Genomic DNA, 18,623 nt, shown 5'->3' on the forward strand with positions numbered 1-18,623 from the left:
CTTTGAGAGAAGTGATTGCTCCTCCCAGAACTGCCAAAGTGAGAGCAAGCAAGCAAGAATGAATCACCTAGAGGGGATGGCAAGTATCAGTCAGATAACCTGCTTTTTAACCTGCTTTTCTGCCTTCTTCCACTTTTTAACAGGGTCACTCATTCTGCCCAGTGTAGCAGAACCAATTACACAATGCGGGTTTCAAACCTCTAATTACAGTGGCTGCTTCTGCCTCAATATTGCTGGAGGGAAACATCCGTGCAGTGAAATCGTGGTGTCCGTGGCAACTACGTCATGTGCCATGCTGGTCAAATACTAGTCCGTGACTAAATTGGAGTGTCACCCTTCCTGGCAGTAATTACACCTCACAATTAAAAAGGAATCATCATCAAGGCTGTGTACAAAGAAAATGTTTTCATATGAAACAAGGGACTCAATAAGAAAAATATTGTAACATAAAATAGTCGATAGCATATATTTTTAAAAAGTCTCATTAATTCAAGGACCAAAGGATGAAGCTTTTGTGATAATGAATAGTCTAATTTTTCATAACCGGAACTAGGTCAACAACAAATTAAATTACCAAGCCAGCATGAAAAAGATCAATTACAGGAAAATAAAAACCTGCCATTAAAATAGATTTCCAGTCTCTCTTGTTAACCTGGAAGGAAAAAACAGTAATTTCAAGATGTCAGTGTCATGAAAAGGAATTAGGCAGTGTCATGCTGCTTTCCAGTTTATGAAGTGCAATGTTACAAGAACCAAAGAGGTAAAATTTATACCAGGGTAGTAACATATAGAAAACAGAAAAGTGATGGCAGTCAGTTATGGGGTTCTTTCAGTATATCATTTATTGAAAAAATATGAGATCAATAGCTTCAAATTAAATCATGGTGTCAAATCATAACAATGAGATATTTTTCTCTTTTTAGCATTAAAACAAAAAAAGTCAAGAGTGTCTCAAAGCATTTTCACGTGTCAAATATATGTGAAATCAAATTCCTCTGTGGGGCTCACTGCAGTGGTAGGAGGGAAATTAAGCACTGGTGTGGCAAAGTATGGGGCAGGAGTGCTGCTGGGGCCTGGGGAGCTGGGCTGCTCTTGCACTGCTGTTCCCATGGGTCAGTACCACATTCTGAGGAGAGGGAAGGAGGCAGAGTGAGGTCTGCCTGTGCTCTCGGTGGCTCTTGTCTGGGGAGATGCAGGCCTGTGCTAGAAGTGAAGTGTATGCAGAACCCTCATGATATCAGGACCTGTGCACTGCCAAGCAGTATGACACATAATATGCTTTAAACACTACTTATAATAGCAGTAGAAGTTATCTCCAAGACTGAAAGGTCAATGACAAATCTCTACAAGAATATCTGTGTAAGAACAGTTGTGAGCATATAAAAATCTGGCATTGCTCTACCTAGAGATGATGTTGTAAGACTATCAAATGGCTTTTTCCATTTTGCTGTGATCTGGTTTTGGAAGAAAATAGCCTAACACTCAGAAGCGTTCTGATTTTGATTGAGCTGAATATTTTAAAGCAATGCAGCTCTGTTGCTGCTTCTCCAAAGAGCGCTATTTATTAAGATTGTAAAGCCAATGCCTCAAATCCCAGAAATAAGACTGCTTGAACTTTGTTATTTGGGCTTTTGGTACCAATGTATTATGATGTTGTCTTTAATTACATTAGCATATCCTGTTGTTTCAAGGATTCCTGTTCTGTAGTCACTGGGAAACTATTCAGTATTCTTTTTCCATCCTTACTCAATGAGTGGTTTCAGGTCTTAGTTAAGATGCCTCCCCCACATCAGGTTCTGCTTATGGAACTCTTCACTTAAGGTGATGGATTAGCACTAATTTAACTACGGTGTTTGAAGGCTTTCTTGTAAATACTGAGGTGTTGCTTAAAAAGATAGAAGACTTGATCTCTGCCAACAATTTTGCATAATTTGAGAGAAGGCTGCTCCACAATCCACATTAAGCTGGTGCAAGCTGGGCCAAGTATAGAGACCATGCACGGGCCATGTGCTGGTTTGAAGTGAATTTGAAATTCAAAGGTAGTTACAATGGAAATTTGCAGTACACCTAAATTAAATTCTTCTTCTAAAGGAGTAGAACTCAAAAGGAAGCAAGTAACTTATCTTTATGATACTATGCATTTCTGGTGACAATCAGTAATTTACTTTAAGAAAGCAGTGCTCCTCAAAGTAACAGAAGCAGCAGCAGCAGTAGGAGTCTGAATTTTTTTTTTTGAGAGTGAGATACTTGAGGTCAAGAGACAATGAGAAACAAGAAACAGCCTGAACAAAGGACAATACAGTTGTATCCCATGCTCCCCTGTCTCTCTCCAATTTGAATAGATTGGCAGCAATGAGTATTTCATCACAAGGAAAATCCCAGTCATATGGCCTACTTTCATCTAATTACATGACCTACCCTTCCCCTCCCCCTCCTAAACCTAAAGGGTTTTTTACCATTTACTCAAACGTGCCCTGGAAATCACCTCAGTGAGATGTGCTGAGATAAGTACCTCAGCTCACAAAGATCTAACAATGAATTTTAATACGGGCTGATAAGATTATTCATCTAACATCCATTTCTGGTTTTCCTGTGTGACATAGGGATAGACAGCATTAAATAGTGGCTTCTCTGTATTTAGTACTCCCAGCATCAACTGAAAAGAATTGGATATGCAAGGTTCTGAAGAATGGGCCCACAGAAATGTTAACAACAGCACCAAAAAATGGGTGCTACCTGCTGTGACCACAATCTTTTTCTATTTCAGTAAGAGATTATGATAGCATCACTCTTCTCTGCCACCACCTGGGTATTTGGAAGGAAATGGGCAAAACCTCTACCTTCTGCACAAAAACCTACAAGGAAGTCACTTACACAAAGGGAAAAAACCCCACAGAACCAACAAGATGCCCAAATTTCTCTGCAGTCAAGGGCAGTTTCCACAGCTAATATCTGTGACAGAAGGGTGCTTCTGGAGGCAGCTGCACCAGGGAATTTCTAGGTTGTGTTTGAACTGGAAAGTGTAACTTAATTTGGCTCATTTCTTCCTTTATATCAGCCTCCCACATTATTTTCATGAGTTACAGCGAATAGCTTATGATGGGCAATTTCTTGGTGAACTTGAGAATCTAAATCACTAAATGTATCTAAATCACTAAATCCCAACTAATCCTGTCACTACAGTGAGTTACACGTAGCAAAAAGCTTAATTGGTATAAATGTGAAAAGGATGGGGGACAGACTTCCTCATTCTCTTTCAAAGCTTTTAGTATTAATACTTTAAAAAACAACCCGTTCGTATTTTCCACAGTTTGTTTCTGCCCACACCCCCCCTCCTTTCCCCACTCTTCACAGAGACCACCAGTAACATTAAGCCCATTAAAAGCTCTGCTCCACTGCAGATGCTATAAAGTGGGAAGGACCAACAAGTCTGTGCACTGCAGATACCAGAGACTGAAATCCATCAAGTAACTGGCTTTACCCCTCACTCCCACAGGGCAATGCAGGGAGGCAAAAGCAGTTTTTATTTCTACAGGTAGCTTAAAATAGCTGTAAAATCTCACAGTATAGTAATTATGATGCTAAAACAACTCACAAAACCCCCCCTAAAACCGAATTCAATTTATTCACCTGATGGCACAGCACAAAAGCTGGCAGAAATACTAAAGTGTATCTCCCTGTTTTTCAGTACTTCTTTCCTATAGCCCCTCTGAAACAGCTTTCATATTCATAGAAAGCTCAAAAAGTGAATAACAAGAAGGGTTTTCTTCCCTTCTTTTCTCAGATCCAGGGTTCATTGCAATTACTTGTGACAATGCAGGGTAATAACCATTTCAGTCAAAGTGTGACTAGCAAGTTGCTGATATTGCTTAAAACGTTTTACTTCTGAAATTACCATGACTCCACTCACTCTAAGGATCATTAGAATGAGTACTGCCACAGGGAGCTTCAGAGAATTGTCCCTGTTACATATGCAGTGTACTGAAACACAGGAGAATTAAGTGAAGTGCTTAAGACCACATAGGAAATTCGTGGAAGAGCAGACAATTAAAGTAAACTCTCCCACGTTCCAGTTTTGTGTTCTTACCACTTCATCAACTCTTCCTCCCAGCTACTTCAAACCGTGTCACAGAACAGCCTTTTTCAGCCACAGCCATTTTCTTCTCTGGCCATATAAAAAAAATTACTGAGCCAATTAGTGAAAAAAGGATTTTGTTCAGAGGCAGGAATGAAGATTTGAGGAAAATAAAATGGAAAAGAATATAAGGATTATAAAAAAGCCAAACCTGGAAAGAAAGTGGTTTTCTATTTAACAGTGTGGTTCTGAACAATAGCCAGAAAAAAAAAATTAAACCTGCCCTGTCTCTGTCCTGCTAAACCATATTCAAATTCATGATTGTGATGGTAAGTGTTCTGTGATGGTTAATACCACAGCGTGCAGCCTTTTTACCTTAAGAAACTTGTTCATATTTGAATGGTATTGAAATCACAAGGCAGTCTCAGCAGCGCTGCTTCTACTGAAAACTTTCTACAAGTCTCTTTAGGGTTTCCATGATGCTTTTGTTCAGGGATCCCAAAGTTTTCAATCCCTCATACTGCATATATCTACTTAATGAATATCAGCAAGTTTAGATTCTTACAACTTTTTTGGGAGTGCTTAGGATAGCAATTACTTTGAACTACTTCTGAGGGTACCATAGGACACACTGTGAAGTCTCTTCTATGCTGGACTGTAGGCAAAACAATTTCAGGCTCAGTCCTAAAGGACACTGCTTGATCTCCTGGGAGCAGAACATTTGATTCACAGTTTTGGGGTTTCATTACTGAAACTGTAGGTGTCTTTACAGACGACTCTTGGCTGTTCTGTTCAGCTTTGAGAGACCTGGTCATGTTTGTGGTCAAAGGACCAAAAGGGAGAATATTTGCCTCCCTGGCTGCTCTGTACTGGGAAATTGTAGCCATGAAAGATCCCAGCACAAATTTGAACAAAGTGCCAGACTGAGCTGGCAGTGTGGGTGGGCTGTGCAAGGCTTGCTGTGCATTGCAAAATTCAGCTAATTCACTGAAAATATTGTTTCATCATCCTACTGCATGACTTGATAGGGATGGTTCCTTTTAATGGGGCTGTTTTATAATATATGAGTCACTTATTGCTAATGGCCATCTACTTTGCCTTTGTAGGTAAATCACAGGCTATTACCCAGTGAATTGACTCAGAAAAGTAATGCTCTATTTTTAGAAAAATACAAGAGACAGTACACACCAAAAAACCCCCCAAAAAGCATTGCATAATTTTCTGTGCCTTCAACTAAGGGAAAGCTTTCAGTAACACAAAAATTGAAATGAAAATAGGGTTATTAAAGTCATTTTGAGGGATGCCAAGAACATTTGAAATGATTTTCATCTTTCACATTTGCAGACAGTGATGACAACATCCACTCCATGGTCAAAACATTTCTGTGCCTCACAAGAACTTCATTTCTGCCAGGAGGCAGAATCTGGTGACTGCGGCTTCTTTCCACATGGCTTTGTTTCCTCCCTCTTGGCACAGTGATAGGTATTGTGTGAAGCCCAGCAGAGCTGCGAGATTGTGGCTTGATTAGGATTCTCAGCAGGGCCCCCCCCCCTTCTGCTCAGAAGCATTATTTTCCTGGTACTTAACAGAGCAAGAGCAGTAAGGGTTAGATGGTGAAACACAAAGTAACTACAGACAGCCTGAGCCTCTTTTTCTGATGATGGAAATTGCCATTATATTTTGTCTTCCCACAAGTTTGTGGTCTGTTGATACCATTTGTTTTAATAGATGTAAATAGCAACCAGCTACCATGGCTATGATGATATCAAGTACTAAAAATACACTAAAAGGGCATTTGCAGTTTGTCCTGCATACTAGAAAGGAAATTCATCCATTGAATAAAATTGATTCCTTAAGATCACCACAAAATTTATAAGAATATAAAAATATCTTTAAAGAAAGTCTTCAAAGCTGTGTGAAATCAAAGAGACTATGAACAAAAGAATACTCATTTATCTTCCCTAATCTGTGTTGTCCTAGTGGGGACTGGGAACAGACAAAAGATCATAAAATAGAATTTTTAAGCTCTGATCCTGCTCTTCTTCCTGCTACGTGACCTTGTACAAACCACTTAAATTGCTCCTAAGGAGTCCTACAAAGAATTTAACAGTATTTCAATCCTTAGTCTCTTTTCCTCCCTGATGTCATTAAACTATTCCACGTCTTTTTTCTGTTTCTGTAAAATCTGATGAAAAAAACCCCATCACTGATAGCTATCTTTATCAGAAATATTTTTTATTCTTTTCCAGTATAAAATTACCATAGTTGATCTAAGATCTTTGCTACATTATTTCTGCAGCCCTTTTGCCCATAAGATACTTCGTCTTTACCTTTGTGTAACACTGAGAAGTTCTTCCCCCTTATTTAATTTACCAACTTCTACATAAATCTTCAGATCTTTGAAAAGTTACTAGAAACCTCAGTATGTATTTTTTCTTTATAACTTTTTTCAAACACACTCTTTTCTATTATTTATGGTGGGTCTTTTGAAGCAGCCTTGATGGTAGATTCTGATATTTTGTCTTGCAGAAACTGACTGTATGGATCCTTAGTGATTCAAGTGTTCCACTCCCTTTTTTCTGCAAGTCCCTTCTAGAGTGCACTGAATTCAACTGCCTCAGGAAAAGTAGTGTGAAAATATTCTCGCTGCTCTCATAGCCTCAGAGCCTATCTATCATTTCATTACGAATTCTGGCAGAAGAGCTGCACAAGCACGAAGATTCTCAGCATCATGTGGCAAGATGCATGTTCTCTCTGGCAAAAAGCGTCAATTCCTATTTCAGGAAAAGAAACAGAGGGCTTAATGCTGCATTTCTCTAATAAAAAGACAAGAAAGAAAACTGATGAATAGCTCCTAGATAAAGTTAAAAAGAACCAATACCAGCACCTCTATTTTTAGGTGTATGGTTTATGTGGAAGGAACATCTCACCTTGCTCAACTTCTACCGCTTCTGGTTCTTCACCACTTCTGATGAAACCACCACCTTCTTGTGCAAGGCTGCCAGCTCAGGAGAACAGAATGAATCCTGGCCAGCTTAAGGGATGCACTGTTGGAAACACAGCATGGGCACTGCTTCCATGCATTGCAAACAGCAACTGTGGAATCTGGACGTGTTATGGCAAAACCAGTCAGGTTTTCTCATTGTAGTACTTGGCACATGGCACTTTCTTAAAGAACATCTAGCTCTCACTCTGAAAGTTGTTTTTGGTAACAGCTTTGAAGTTGATCAGTCTATGAAAGCACAATAGTGTGGCTTAAACTCATTTTCAGTGCCAGGCAACGAAATGGGACACCATCATTAACTGGCACTTGACAGAAGTGTTCCTGGAAACTTCCCAGCAGCCTAACAAATGAGTGTTACATCAGGGGCCCAACTTGGCTAAAGATGACACATTGCTAGACAGTTCCTTGGCAAAAAGCAGAGGGAGAGAGCTGATGGATCTGATGTCATGTGAAGATGGATTCAAACTTGTTTTCAAGAAAGAGCAGCTTAACAATTTTAGATTAATGGAGGACTTTGGTCTATTGGACATGTCTTAGAAATTTTGGGTGTGCTTCAGTGCTGTCTCCATATTTTCCATTTTAGCCTGTTTGCCATATTAAAAAAAAAATCAGGATGAACCCAAGTGTACACCTTTGGCTGAAATTCACTGGTATCAATTCAGTAACAGCTGACACAAAGCAACTGTGAAACAGCATGCATCTACTCCCCACCATCATTTTCTTCAGGAGATGACCACAACTTTTGGACATCACTGAAATCAGTAAACCCTAGGCTCATGTTATGACAAACAAGAATTACTGTGACAATTCAAAGTAATACAAATCACAAATGATAAAAAGGAGCCTTAAAACACCAAAGTTTAGAAAATTCATTTTTAAAAAACGACTTCATCGTTAAATATTTTAGGCTTCCTTGGGTAGCTATTTTAGAGAAAAATATTTAGATTATTTCATTAAGACCCATGGATGTCAGCATGCAGTCCTTTAAACACCAGCTGTTTAAGAGTAGTGCAAGAATTAGTGGAAGTTCTGCAATCACTGCTATACACTGGTGACCCAGCGAGTCATCCAGAGTTTTTATTGCAACAGGAGTTGTAATTGCTATTTCAGTTTTGCCTGTGGCCTCATTGCTGATTTCTAAATCTTAATATTGAATTTCAGAGTCTAAGGTGGAAGAGGAAAGGGATGCAGGATCCCTATTCTAACAGAAGAATTCTGGATCCCTGTCAGGAAAGAAGATACTGTGGACAAGAAAGTGAGAAGAATCAGAAGGACAGTGATAGAAAATACTGTATAGCCTGGAGAAGAGATGGTTTCTCTGAGGAGGTTACTAAGATGCTCCCTCACAGCAGTGTGTGTCAGGAGGACGTGAGACAACAAATTGAAAGAGAGATGATACAGGGTATAAAGAAGAACTTTTTCACCCTGAGGACAGCCAAGCAGAAGAATATGCCCAGGGAGTTTGTGCAGTCTCCATCCTCGGAGGGTTTCAAGACCTGACTGGATAAAGCCCTGAGCAATAATTGGTCTGATCTCAGTTGACCTTGCCTTGAGCAGAAGTTTGGACTAGAGACTTTCTGAGGTCCCTTCCTAACTCAATTCCTAACACTTATGGTCCTGTGAATGATGGAACATGTGCTATTAAATACTGGGAAAGAAATGGTAAAGTGGGAAGGAGACAGAAGGAATAAAAATGGGTGGAGAAGTGTTGCAGTGTGAAGCTATTGGCATACTCCTGTTCTGATCAAGAGGCTTCTGGGTTGGATTGACTTGCAACTGTGGGGTTTTATTTATTTAATGGAGTTCAGAGAGCAGAATGTCTTGTGATCACTATGCAGGTCACCCATCAATTACTAGGAATTCTCACCATCTGTCAATCTGCTTTCACAATGATGCAGTAAGGCAACATTTTAGTACTTGAAACCCACCTGTCTGGTGGCACCAGGCTCTGTGAGGAAGCTGGGCTTTTGTTTAACTATTGAAACAAAGACAAATCAGCCAGGAAAACTACAGCAACAACCAGACCAAACCTTACATGTTTTATCCTCATTTTCCATTCTGGTTTGGGCTTGACCATGAAATTCTTGTTGGAGGTACTGCTCATTTACTTGAATTTCACAGAAAATCATCTCGGTCTTTTCTGACATTTAGAAATCACAGTACCCAAAAAAGGTCATGTATTTTCTTTGGGACAATTTTTTTTTTTTTTGCTACAGTATGTAAATTACAAGCTTGGGTGACTTTCAAAGACAGTCATTTACTCCTTTTCCTAAAGGAAGCTTAAGATAAATTTGTTACAAATAACTTTGATTCCTTTCAGATGTTCTTGGTTTTACATTACAGTACAAAGTAGGCAAAGAGGTCTCCTTAGGAGGGTAACATCCCTTTAGGTTATTGAATGGAACAGTACCCAGTCACACAAGAATCTGGACTTCCAATGTTTACTTGATAGTTCAAACTTGCCCTTTACTACCAAGAACCCTAAACAAGAGTTTCCCTTTGTGTTACAATACTTCCTACTGCTTGTCACCAGGGCTACTATGCATTTTCCATGTATGAAAGCAAAGATAATGGAAAAGAAAATTAAAACACAGGCTGTGTCTAGATCACAAACTTCTGCTGGCATATCTGGGCTCTGGAATATCCACTTCCTTGCACTGTCTTGAGAAGAAGCCTGTGGTATAGGGCAGCTATGCTACAGCACAGTGCCTTTCTTGGTGTAGTGTGGGCTGTTTGGGGTGAGGGTGTTAATTAGGGTGTTAGATTTTTTTGTCAGCATAATGCTGAATCTACATAAAAAGCCTTGTTGGCTTTTTCTTTATCACAAGAATCTCTTTGCAAGAATTATGCTCAAAGAATAAACAGGAAGGTGGGGGTTTCTAGGAGAGTGCTGCAGGTGATTAAGTGGCCCAACTTCTCTGAAGGTACACTAGCAGCCTGAAATCCAGTCCTATTTTATGAAAATATTTTTAACTACTGTCAAGTATGGAACCATTCCCTGAATTTTCGTACCAATTACAAATGTTTTTAAGCCAGCACAGTATGTTTCCCCTCCTGCCAAGCAGAACAGCCATAAAGACAGTGGCAGGGAAGGAAACAGAATAAATAAAAAGTTATACACAAAAGGCTTTAAAATGCACCAAGTGTGTGTGTGAAGGGGAAGCCTTTTTCCACTGTTTTCTTCCTCCTGAAACAATCTTAGCTGTTGCTTGGTATTATTTTACCTCAAACACTCAGACAAGAGTAATAACTGTTCAAATCCACTATTTCTTCTCGCTTTGATTTACCTGTCTGTAAATCCTAACCCCTCAGGTCACCCAGGTGGAAGCAATGTCACCAGTTCTCCGAAGAGAACAGAACACATAGGAAGGCCAACATCAGGCCTACCCACACACTCTTTGGAGTTCCAAGGCAAAGCAAATTTTGTTCTGTTGGTAGCTGCAAATTTGATAATGTACTATACACCATGCAAATGATTTGCACTGACAGAATTGTCACACGAAGCAAGAATTTGCACCATCAGCTTTTTGTAAAGGAATGCCAACAGAAATTGGATCCAGATTCAAGTCCTCACTTGCAACTGAGGAGTGAGCAGCTCAGAGCGGGAGCTGGGCAGCCTGTGCACGTGTGCCCTTTCTGCTCCCTCAAATCCTGAGAGACTTTGCAGGTGTGGTACCTTGGCATAGCTTGGGAAGGCTGAAGAGATCCTCCAAGTTACAAGTGTAGGGTATCTGAGTTACACAGAATGGCTGGCTGCTCATTCTTCAGCGGGTACGTGCTGGTAAAGTGCTGCCCAACCTCCTCATGACCTTGTAGGCAGTTCTGCTGATGCTAGTGAGTCTTTGCACCAGGAATATAGCACAAAGAGAACATACCAGGATTTGGGCCACTGATTTGAAACTGAAATACTTATTAAAAACTGCTTTGACTTTAAATAGCTTTATTGTTTAAAACAAAATAATTATTTTAAAATAGTTTTAATTAAATGAACCTAGAAGGTGTGGATCTTTGATCTCCATGTCTGATATACTTTTGAATAAATAGATCTATAAATACCTCTCAATCTTTTTGGTGATGAAGTGCACAAAAGTTAAAAATATTTTTTTTAAGCTGAAATCAACAGTTGTCTCTTTAGGAATAAACTTAATATTCTGAAACACTCAATGCAAATTTACAGAAACCCAAAATATATTCTAACTACATAGTCACTATAAATACATACTTTAACTGAATGCATGCTTTTTAATTATTCTGCAAGTAAATTGCCAAAAAAGAAAATTAAGCTTCTCTTTAAAAGAAAAACTAAATAAATAAACAAACAAACAAACCCAGAATTCAAATAATAAACTGAACCAGCCAGTAACACTTTAAAATACAAAAGTGTCTTTCCCTTTCTCCTTTAGAGTAGCCCAGCATTATGATACTCTGAGGACAACAAACAAACAAAAAACCCCCAAACTACTGTTCTCAAGTTTCATTCTAAAAGCAAAAGTTTTCATTAATTTGGGCATTTAAAACTTGCTAGTTTAATATAAAGCTGCACATGAGGCTCCCTAGGGTATAAATGAACTAAGCCTCCACAGTGAAAACCAAAAGAGAAATCATACATGCAGTTTATTCCAGAAAAAACATGATTTTAACTTTTGCTTTAAAAACCCGTTAAGTGTAACAGTGCATTAGGAACAATCAAGCTCACTAGAGGGACAATTTGCTTGCAAATGTCAGAAAGCATGATCTTTAATGTTATAATTCTGAGCAGTATCTCAAAGATTTCACTTCATAGCATTTTACAAAATAATATCCTAAACCTGAACACACTGCATTATACAAGGTTAGTAAGCAGGAAATCACAGAGTGGAGTGAAGTGGACCCCTCGAAAATGCTGTTTCCTGAGGTGTAAAGGAATTGTTTCACACTCACACCATCAGCAGGGCTGGACCATTGTGCTCTGTACAAGAACAGCTGCCACATCTTGACCAGAGTGTGGCCCAAAGGCCTGTGTATCTAATTCTCACCTTCACTGTCCTGTCAGTGTTTCTCTCACCACCACACAGGGAGGGCTGAGCACCAAGTGATAGCAATACCCATTTAAAATGGCTCTTTGTACTGATCTAAATTTGTAAAGCTGATAGAGAAAGAACAGATTTTACAATACAGGTCTCAGAACTGCAGGGCAAATAGATGCAAATGTGCTTTATCAGCTGCAACAAGTGCCCTGGACTACTAAGGTGCTGTGGATCTGCAGTGAACCTCTGAATCTCTTCTGTTGGATCAGTCCCACTTTACATAACTTTCACTCATTGTCAGAGGCTGCAGCCACACAGTTCTGTGATCCTGTGCACTCATTTGGGATGAATCAGACATGAGCCCTAATTCCAATAAATATTCATAGATAAAGGCAAGGATCATTGTTCCCCATTTATGGAGGAGAAATTGAGGCACAAAGTGATTACTCCAAGTCAGTCACATAGCTGGAGAAAAACCCAGTTAGCCCCACACCTGCTACCAGGTGCTTTAAGATTGGCCAAAGCCACCTGATTATTTGAGTAATTTACTAAACATCTTTTGTTTCTGTGTTTAGTGAGACCAGTGATTTCTTTTTTAACCTTCCATTTCTAGAACAACCCACATGATACTGAGAGTAAAGGTCCAAGAAATTTAGTGAAATCTGCCAGCAGATTTATCCCATTCTTGATATTCACTGTAAGCTATAAGATACAAGGTCAGCCTGGTAATCACCAAATGAGGGCTCCTTGAATGCCACTGCATTCTTCTCACTCCACCCCAATAATTACATGGCTCACCAGGAGAAATAAAATGGATAAAACCAGTAAGACTAAAAAAAAAAAAAAAGTTTCCATAAAACAGAGACTTATTGCATGATAGCTGGAGGCAACACCTTTGCACAAACAGCTGTAAATTAAAGCTGTCCTTTTACTAAGCTTCCAGAGATTGCTTACATGATGTGGCAATGGGAGAGAATATAGAAGACAGTTAATTTTCTTCCTTCTTCGCTTGCTCAAGTGGATAAAAAGCTACTTGCCTACTCTCAAAAGGATGAAGATAATAACTTTTTATGCTCCCATACCACGCTGCTACGGTTGTGAACAGATGTGAACATTTTGCCACCTGATTGCTAAACTAAAATTTTCTTGATTTCTAAGTAAATGTGAAAGTATATTGTCAAATACACATCACCTGCAGGTGGCAAGTGTTAGAGAACTTGAAATCACAATTTTGTTCTACCCTCTCCAGTAACCACTGGTGAGCTCTCAACGTGCTGTCTCCACTCCTTCCAGCTATGAGAAGGCTATCCAGTGTTTAAGTTCTTCCACACGCTGCAGTATCTGTGTATAATAGAAATCCATGTTGGCTGCAAAATCAGTACACACAGGGGATTCCATGTCACCAAAGGTGCAGTACAGTGCAGTTCCTCCAATGCTAAGGAAAACAGTTGCTATGCACAGCAGGATCAGCAAAATACAGGAGCCACCAGACACTTCATCTGTAAATAAGAGCAGAAAAGGTGAAAAAGAATGCTATACAAAGCAATACAAATGCATGTGAGAAAACCTGAGATGGGTTTTTATCATGAATGGGTCAGGAGGTAAACACACTTAATAATGCTCACCATATCGAAGTGACCACAATACATGAGAGGAATTTTGTTTCTCAGTCTTGTCAGAAACCTAAATAATTATACTGCTTCATTTCTGCAGTCTGTGTACCTGTCCCTGGTGAGATCACTTGTGGAGTCATTCCACACTGAAGCAAAATAAGCTTACCTGTGAGAATGTCCCACAGCCAAAGCCTTCCTTCATAGAATAGTTGAAATGAAACAAAGGCTTTGAAACTAAACCAAATGGAAACGTTCTTGCTTCATTTGTAATGACACTGGCTGCACTACAATGAACTGCTTGTGTTTACTCTCACATTTTAAGTACAGAGACAAAACCTTCAGAGTAGGCTAATGTGAGGGGTTATTCTACATTTCAGTTATTCTCTACTAATTCTTTGCAGGATTGTTTATTCCAAAGTAGGAGTAATACAGAGGTTGCAGAGGTGCTGCTACATCCTCATAACCTCACCAGTCCTTGCTAATCTGTATGCACAAACAACATCTGCATCTTCTGTCAGACTGGCGTGGCTCTAAGAAAATTTCTATACTCCCTTCACTCTACACCAGGGAGAAGAAATGGGTTAAAAAGAAACATTCAAGTGATTTTTTATGTGTGTTTGAAATCAGATTTAAAGTAGTAATAATAATAATATTGTTATTATTATAAAACAACTTTGCTTTTGGATCAGTAAATCCTTGGGGAAAAACCATAGAAAAAACTCTAACTGGAATTTTAAATAAAACATGAATACTTTTAACATAATTTCAAGAAAAAGATGTGATAGGGTCTCTTTTAGGCTGCTAATGCACTTTTCAGCACTAATTTATACCATTTAGTGGCTGGCATACACAGTAGCTAGCACTTTCTGTATCATTAACAACTAAAAGTATTTTTCTTAATATCTCTTCAGTTTGAATAATAGAGATCTTAAACTCCAAAAAAAAGCATAACAAAATAACATTGTACTTCTCATGAGGCTATTTAGCCCATCAAAAAGACAGTAAGGTGTAAAGCTGGATTTAACGACAGCTAGCAAATACATATGGATGTTAAATTATAAAGCAAGGTTAAAATCTGACATCTCCACTCCCATGGCCTACTAGAAAGGGTTGGAAATGTACCCATGGACAAAGCACAACAGACTTGTTTCTTTTGCATCCCTCTACCTAAATGGATTTAGGGAGAAAGCCTACACCACCCACCTCTAAGCAATGAACATTAATGAAAGGCTTTCAATTATCTGTCACTTGTATATCATTCATCTAGAGGAAAAAAGCAGTGACTTCATTCTCAACCAACCTTTAAAAAAGAAGTGTGCTTATTGTATCTTTCTGTACTCTTGTTACGCAAACCTGGTACAGATTAACAATCTTTGTTCAATCACCTTTACTTATTAAGTTTTAAAAAACCAAGAGAGTATGTTCAATAAATGCCTGCTTTGCTGCTGTGAACAAAAAGATTGACAATATTTGCACCCCAAGAGGGCAACCTATGAATTAACAGCTTTAAACTACCTTGATCCAATGTGTCTTCCATTTCTTGGAATCTTACTCTTCTCTTTGTTTGCTTTTGCTGGACTTGAGCAATTGTTTTTCCATCCCTGTCATCTCTCTTCTTTAGTATAGACACCAATCCTTCCACTGGGGCAATCTATCAGGAAAGTCAGTGAGTGGCACAAGAGATGTTAAATAGAGCTCATGCTTCGATTTCTCACAGTGACTCAGGGAGGACACAAGCTAAACAGTTAATAAATGGTTTCCAGTCTACTTTTCTTAAACATTGCAGCACTTGTGAAAGCTCCTTCTTGAAGACATGAAGTCCTGAACACACAGGACAGCTGCAGGGTCATTCTGCTGCTTATTGACACTGCTTGTCCTTAATTGTTATCAAAGTTAAATACACACACATTTACTGCTTGGATTGTACTTTGTGTTCCTTTGTAAGCTCCCATGGGCTGGGGCAGTGGTGAGGCAGATTTGTGTCAAAATCACTATGATCAGAGGGCAATAAGAAGTCAATGACACACTGCTGCTGCCTCTCCAAAGATATAATCCTGCAGAGACCATCAAATACTTACTGCGAGATTAATTTTCCAGCACTGCAATTGGTTCCCCAGGGGGGACAAGCAGCTACAGCAGGGCTACAAAACCAAAGAGAGGGAACACCAGGGAAAAAGAAAGCTCCAGTGCTCTGGATAGATTCCGGCTCCACATTTTAATAAGCTCTCTGGATACAGCAGCAGCTCAAAAATCCTTCCCTACAGGCTGGTCACCCAAACAGCTTGCACAAACAGAAATATGGTCAACAAGTCAATAAAGTACACCTTCTCTTTTCTTTGCTATAGCATTTGGATTAGTTGCAATAATATAAGCTAAGCCATACTGGGATGGCTGAGCAGTCTGTAACTTCCTAGTTATTAACGAAATGAAAGTAGGTGAAGTATCAGGAGAAAAATGCTTTCCTAAGCAAGTAGTTCCTGGTGTGCTAGAAATAAACAGAAATTAAAATAGAAAGTATGTTTAGACATGCCCTTTTTTTTACCTTGTGAGCATCCTTGCCTCAAAAAAAGTCATGATTATTTCTCCCTAGATCTTAGTAGGACTTTTAAAAACTAACTCTATCGATCAGCAGTAGCATTTGTTAAATTGAAAAGTAATATGTACACATTTGTGCTACAGATAAAACATATCACATTTACAACTGAGTTTGTAACTCATCTATTAGACAACCCCAAATGCCTCTAATTTTCACAAAAACTCAAAACCCCCCAGCTTTCCAAGTAATACTGTAGTTGCAGACAAGTGACCGCTTAAGTCTATTGATAACATAAGTTAGAGACCACTCATAAAAACTTGTTTGCATTGCAGTTCCAAGAGCTGTAGATAACCAAAAAACAAACAACTTCATAACTTACGTCCTTAAGCTTGCCTCATGCTACGAGCTTATATAATGCATCGATGCATGCTGTAGTCAGAGAGACGGTGCATTGCACACAGCCAGAGACAGGCACAATCCAATAGGCACTGGAGCAGCCTTGGCCTTTGCAACATTTAACTGAGAAATGTGGCAATTACACTTGCAGGTCTCTGGTCTGGGAGTATTTTATAGCTCTTGAATGGACAAATAATGTTCCCCTGCACAGCTCAGAGCTGGGCACTGTGGGTGTATGCCTACAGTCTAATAACTTCTCCAAAATCACAACTGAGAGGATAAAGTTGATCTCTGCCACGTTACCACTTTTGATACTCACTTTTCCTTCTGATTATCTGCTCAAGAGCTTGAATGGATTATTTAATGAAACAATGCAAGGAATTGCTTGGAAAGTAGTGAAAGGGTGGAGGCGGTGGAAATGAATTAAGTCAACATCCACAGGACCAGTAGTTGGCACAAATGACCCAGAAATAATAGTCTGCAAGTGTCTCATCACAACAGACGAGTGCACTGAGGTGAAGCTTCTACTGGTAATGTTAAATTGGCCTTGCAAAACTGCCACGAAAATTTAACAGGCCAGCAGAAAAATCAACACTTATGTTTCCTTGTTGTGACAAGGAAGGGGGATTATGTAGGAGCGCTTTAATTTGACTTATTTATTTGGAAGGGTGGAGATGAAATGATATCCTTTAGAAAAGTAGATTATTTTAAGCTTCTGCTTACAGCATTGCTTTCATAAAAGAGGATCAATAGCTCCTCCCACACCACCCACACAGCAGACTGGCTGCTGCCTAGAATGCTTATTCCCAAATGGCTTGGACTGCACAAGGTGGCAATGTCACCCAGAGATGGCAGGGCATTCCTACCAGTCTGCCCGCACATTAGATGTGGTGGTCTGTTCTGCAAGTTGTCATTCCAACCTGAGGCACTTCATTGTTGCTGTTGGCTCTTGGTCATTTCTGAATGACAGTGCCACAAACTCAGGTCTTCTCCAAGCTTAAAACCAGAGGGCTATCCTTGACAGGATTATGTGGAAATGTGTTTCAGTAATTACAGTTACATAAAAGGCTTTGTGGAGGAAAGTCTTGCTACAATGAGGCTCATTTACTTTCCCTGTCAGCCTACATGGCTACATTTCAGAATTTATTTTAAATGTATAAAGAACTAATTTGACACAGCACACGTTTCTCTATTCTGAACATCCTCTTTTGCTTAAAAAGCAAGTGCTTTTGATTTTGCAATAAAATCAGTGTGGCTAGTGTTACTCCCCTACCCCAACAAAAGCCACAAACTGTACTTTGAAAAATGGCCCCTTTACATGACATGTAACTCATACCTAGAACAGAATCATAGACTATGCTGAGTTGGAAGGGACCCACAAGGATCACTGAAGTCCAGCTCAGCCCTGCACAGGACAGCCCAAGAGTCACACCATGTGCCCAAGTGCATTGTCCAAGCGCTTCTTGAGCTCTGTCAGGCTGGCGCTGTGACCACTTCCCTGGGGAGCCTGTTCCAGCGCCCAGCCACCCTCTGGGTGAAGAACCTTTTCCTGATATCCAACCCAAACTTCTCCTGATTCAGCTCCATGCCATGACTATACTTCATCTTCCATACTTCATCTGCCTTTGAATTTCACGAGTTATGCAGTTAAGGTTTTTTGTCTTTGTCTGCAATATACAAAGTGATTATATTAGATCCACCTTCCACTAATTAAACATCCAAGGAGAAGGACTTAGCTGCCATACAAGACAAAGTTTTACATGCCAGTCTTCAGGAGGCAGGAGGAATTAAAAAAGGCAGAATATATTATTTAAATAAGTTAACGAGGGAACTGTGGTTAATACAGTTGACCACAAGTCAAGCAGAGGGTTGAGTTGAACCACTGAAAAATACAGGCTTGCACCAGACTGCTCTGCAAATGGCTCTTACATGAAAGAGGACCCTATTGAAACATCAGATATTTTTTTAATTCTAAGATGGATAATTAACAAAA

At 39.4% G+C, this 18,623-nt stretch overlaps 1 protein-coding gene across 4 annotated transcripts in view; it reads right to left on the reverse strand.

Moving 5' to 3' along the window:
• Positions 1-819: 819 nt before the first annotated feature.
• The window catches only part of CNST (consortin, connexin sorting protein), a 58,617-nt gene continuing 40,813 nt past the window's right edge, over positions 820-18,623 (reverse strand). For 2 of the 4 annotated variants that reach the window (XM_032102624.1, XM_032102623.1), the window contains 2 exons: positions 15,214-15,349; positions 6,292-13,584 (listed from right to left, as the gene is read on the reverse strand). In XM_032102624.1, coding sequence (XP_031958515.1) covers positions 13,379-13,584; positions 15,214-15,349 — 342 coding nt within the window. In that variant the 3' untranslated portion in view covers positions 6,292-13,378. Of the gene's footprint in view, positions 13,585-15,213; positions 15,350-18,623 lie in introns of all 4 variants that reach the window. The other 2 variants (XM_032102622.1, XM_032102625.1) reach the window with 2 other exon arrangements.

Source organism: Corvus moneduloides, chromosome 3, assembly GCF_009650955.1.
Source record: "Corvus moneduloides isolate bCorMon1 chromosome 3, bCorMon1.pri, whole genome shotgun sequence".
Classification (NCBI taxonomy): Eukaryota; Metazoa; Chordata; class Aves; order Passeriformes; family Corvidae; genus Corvus; species Corvus moneduloides.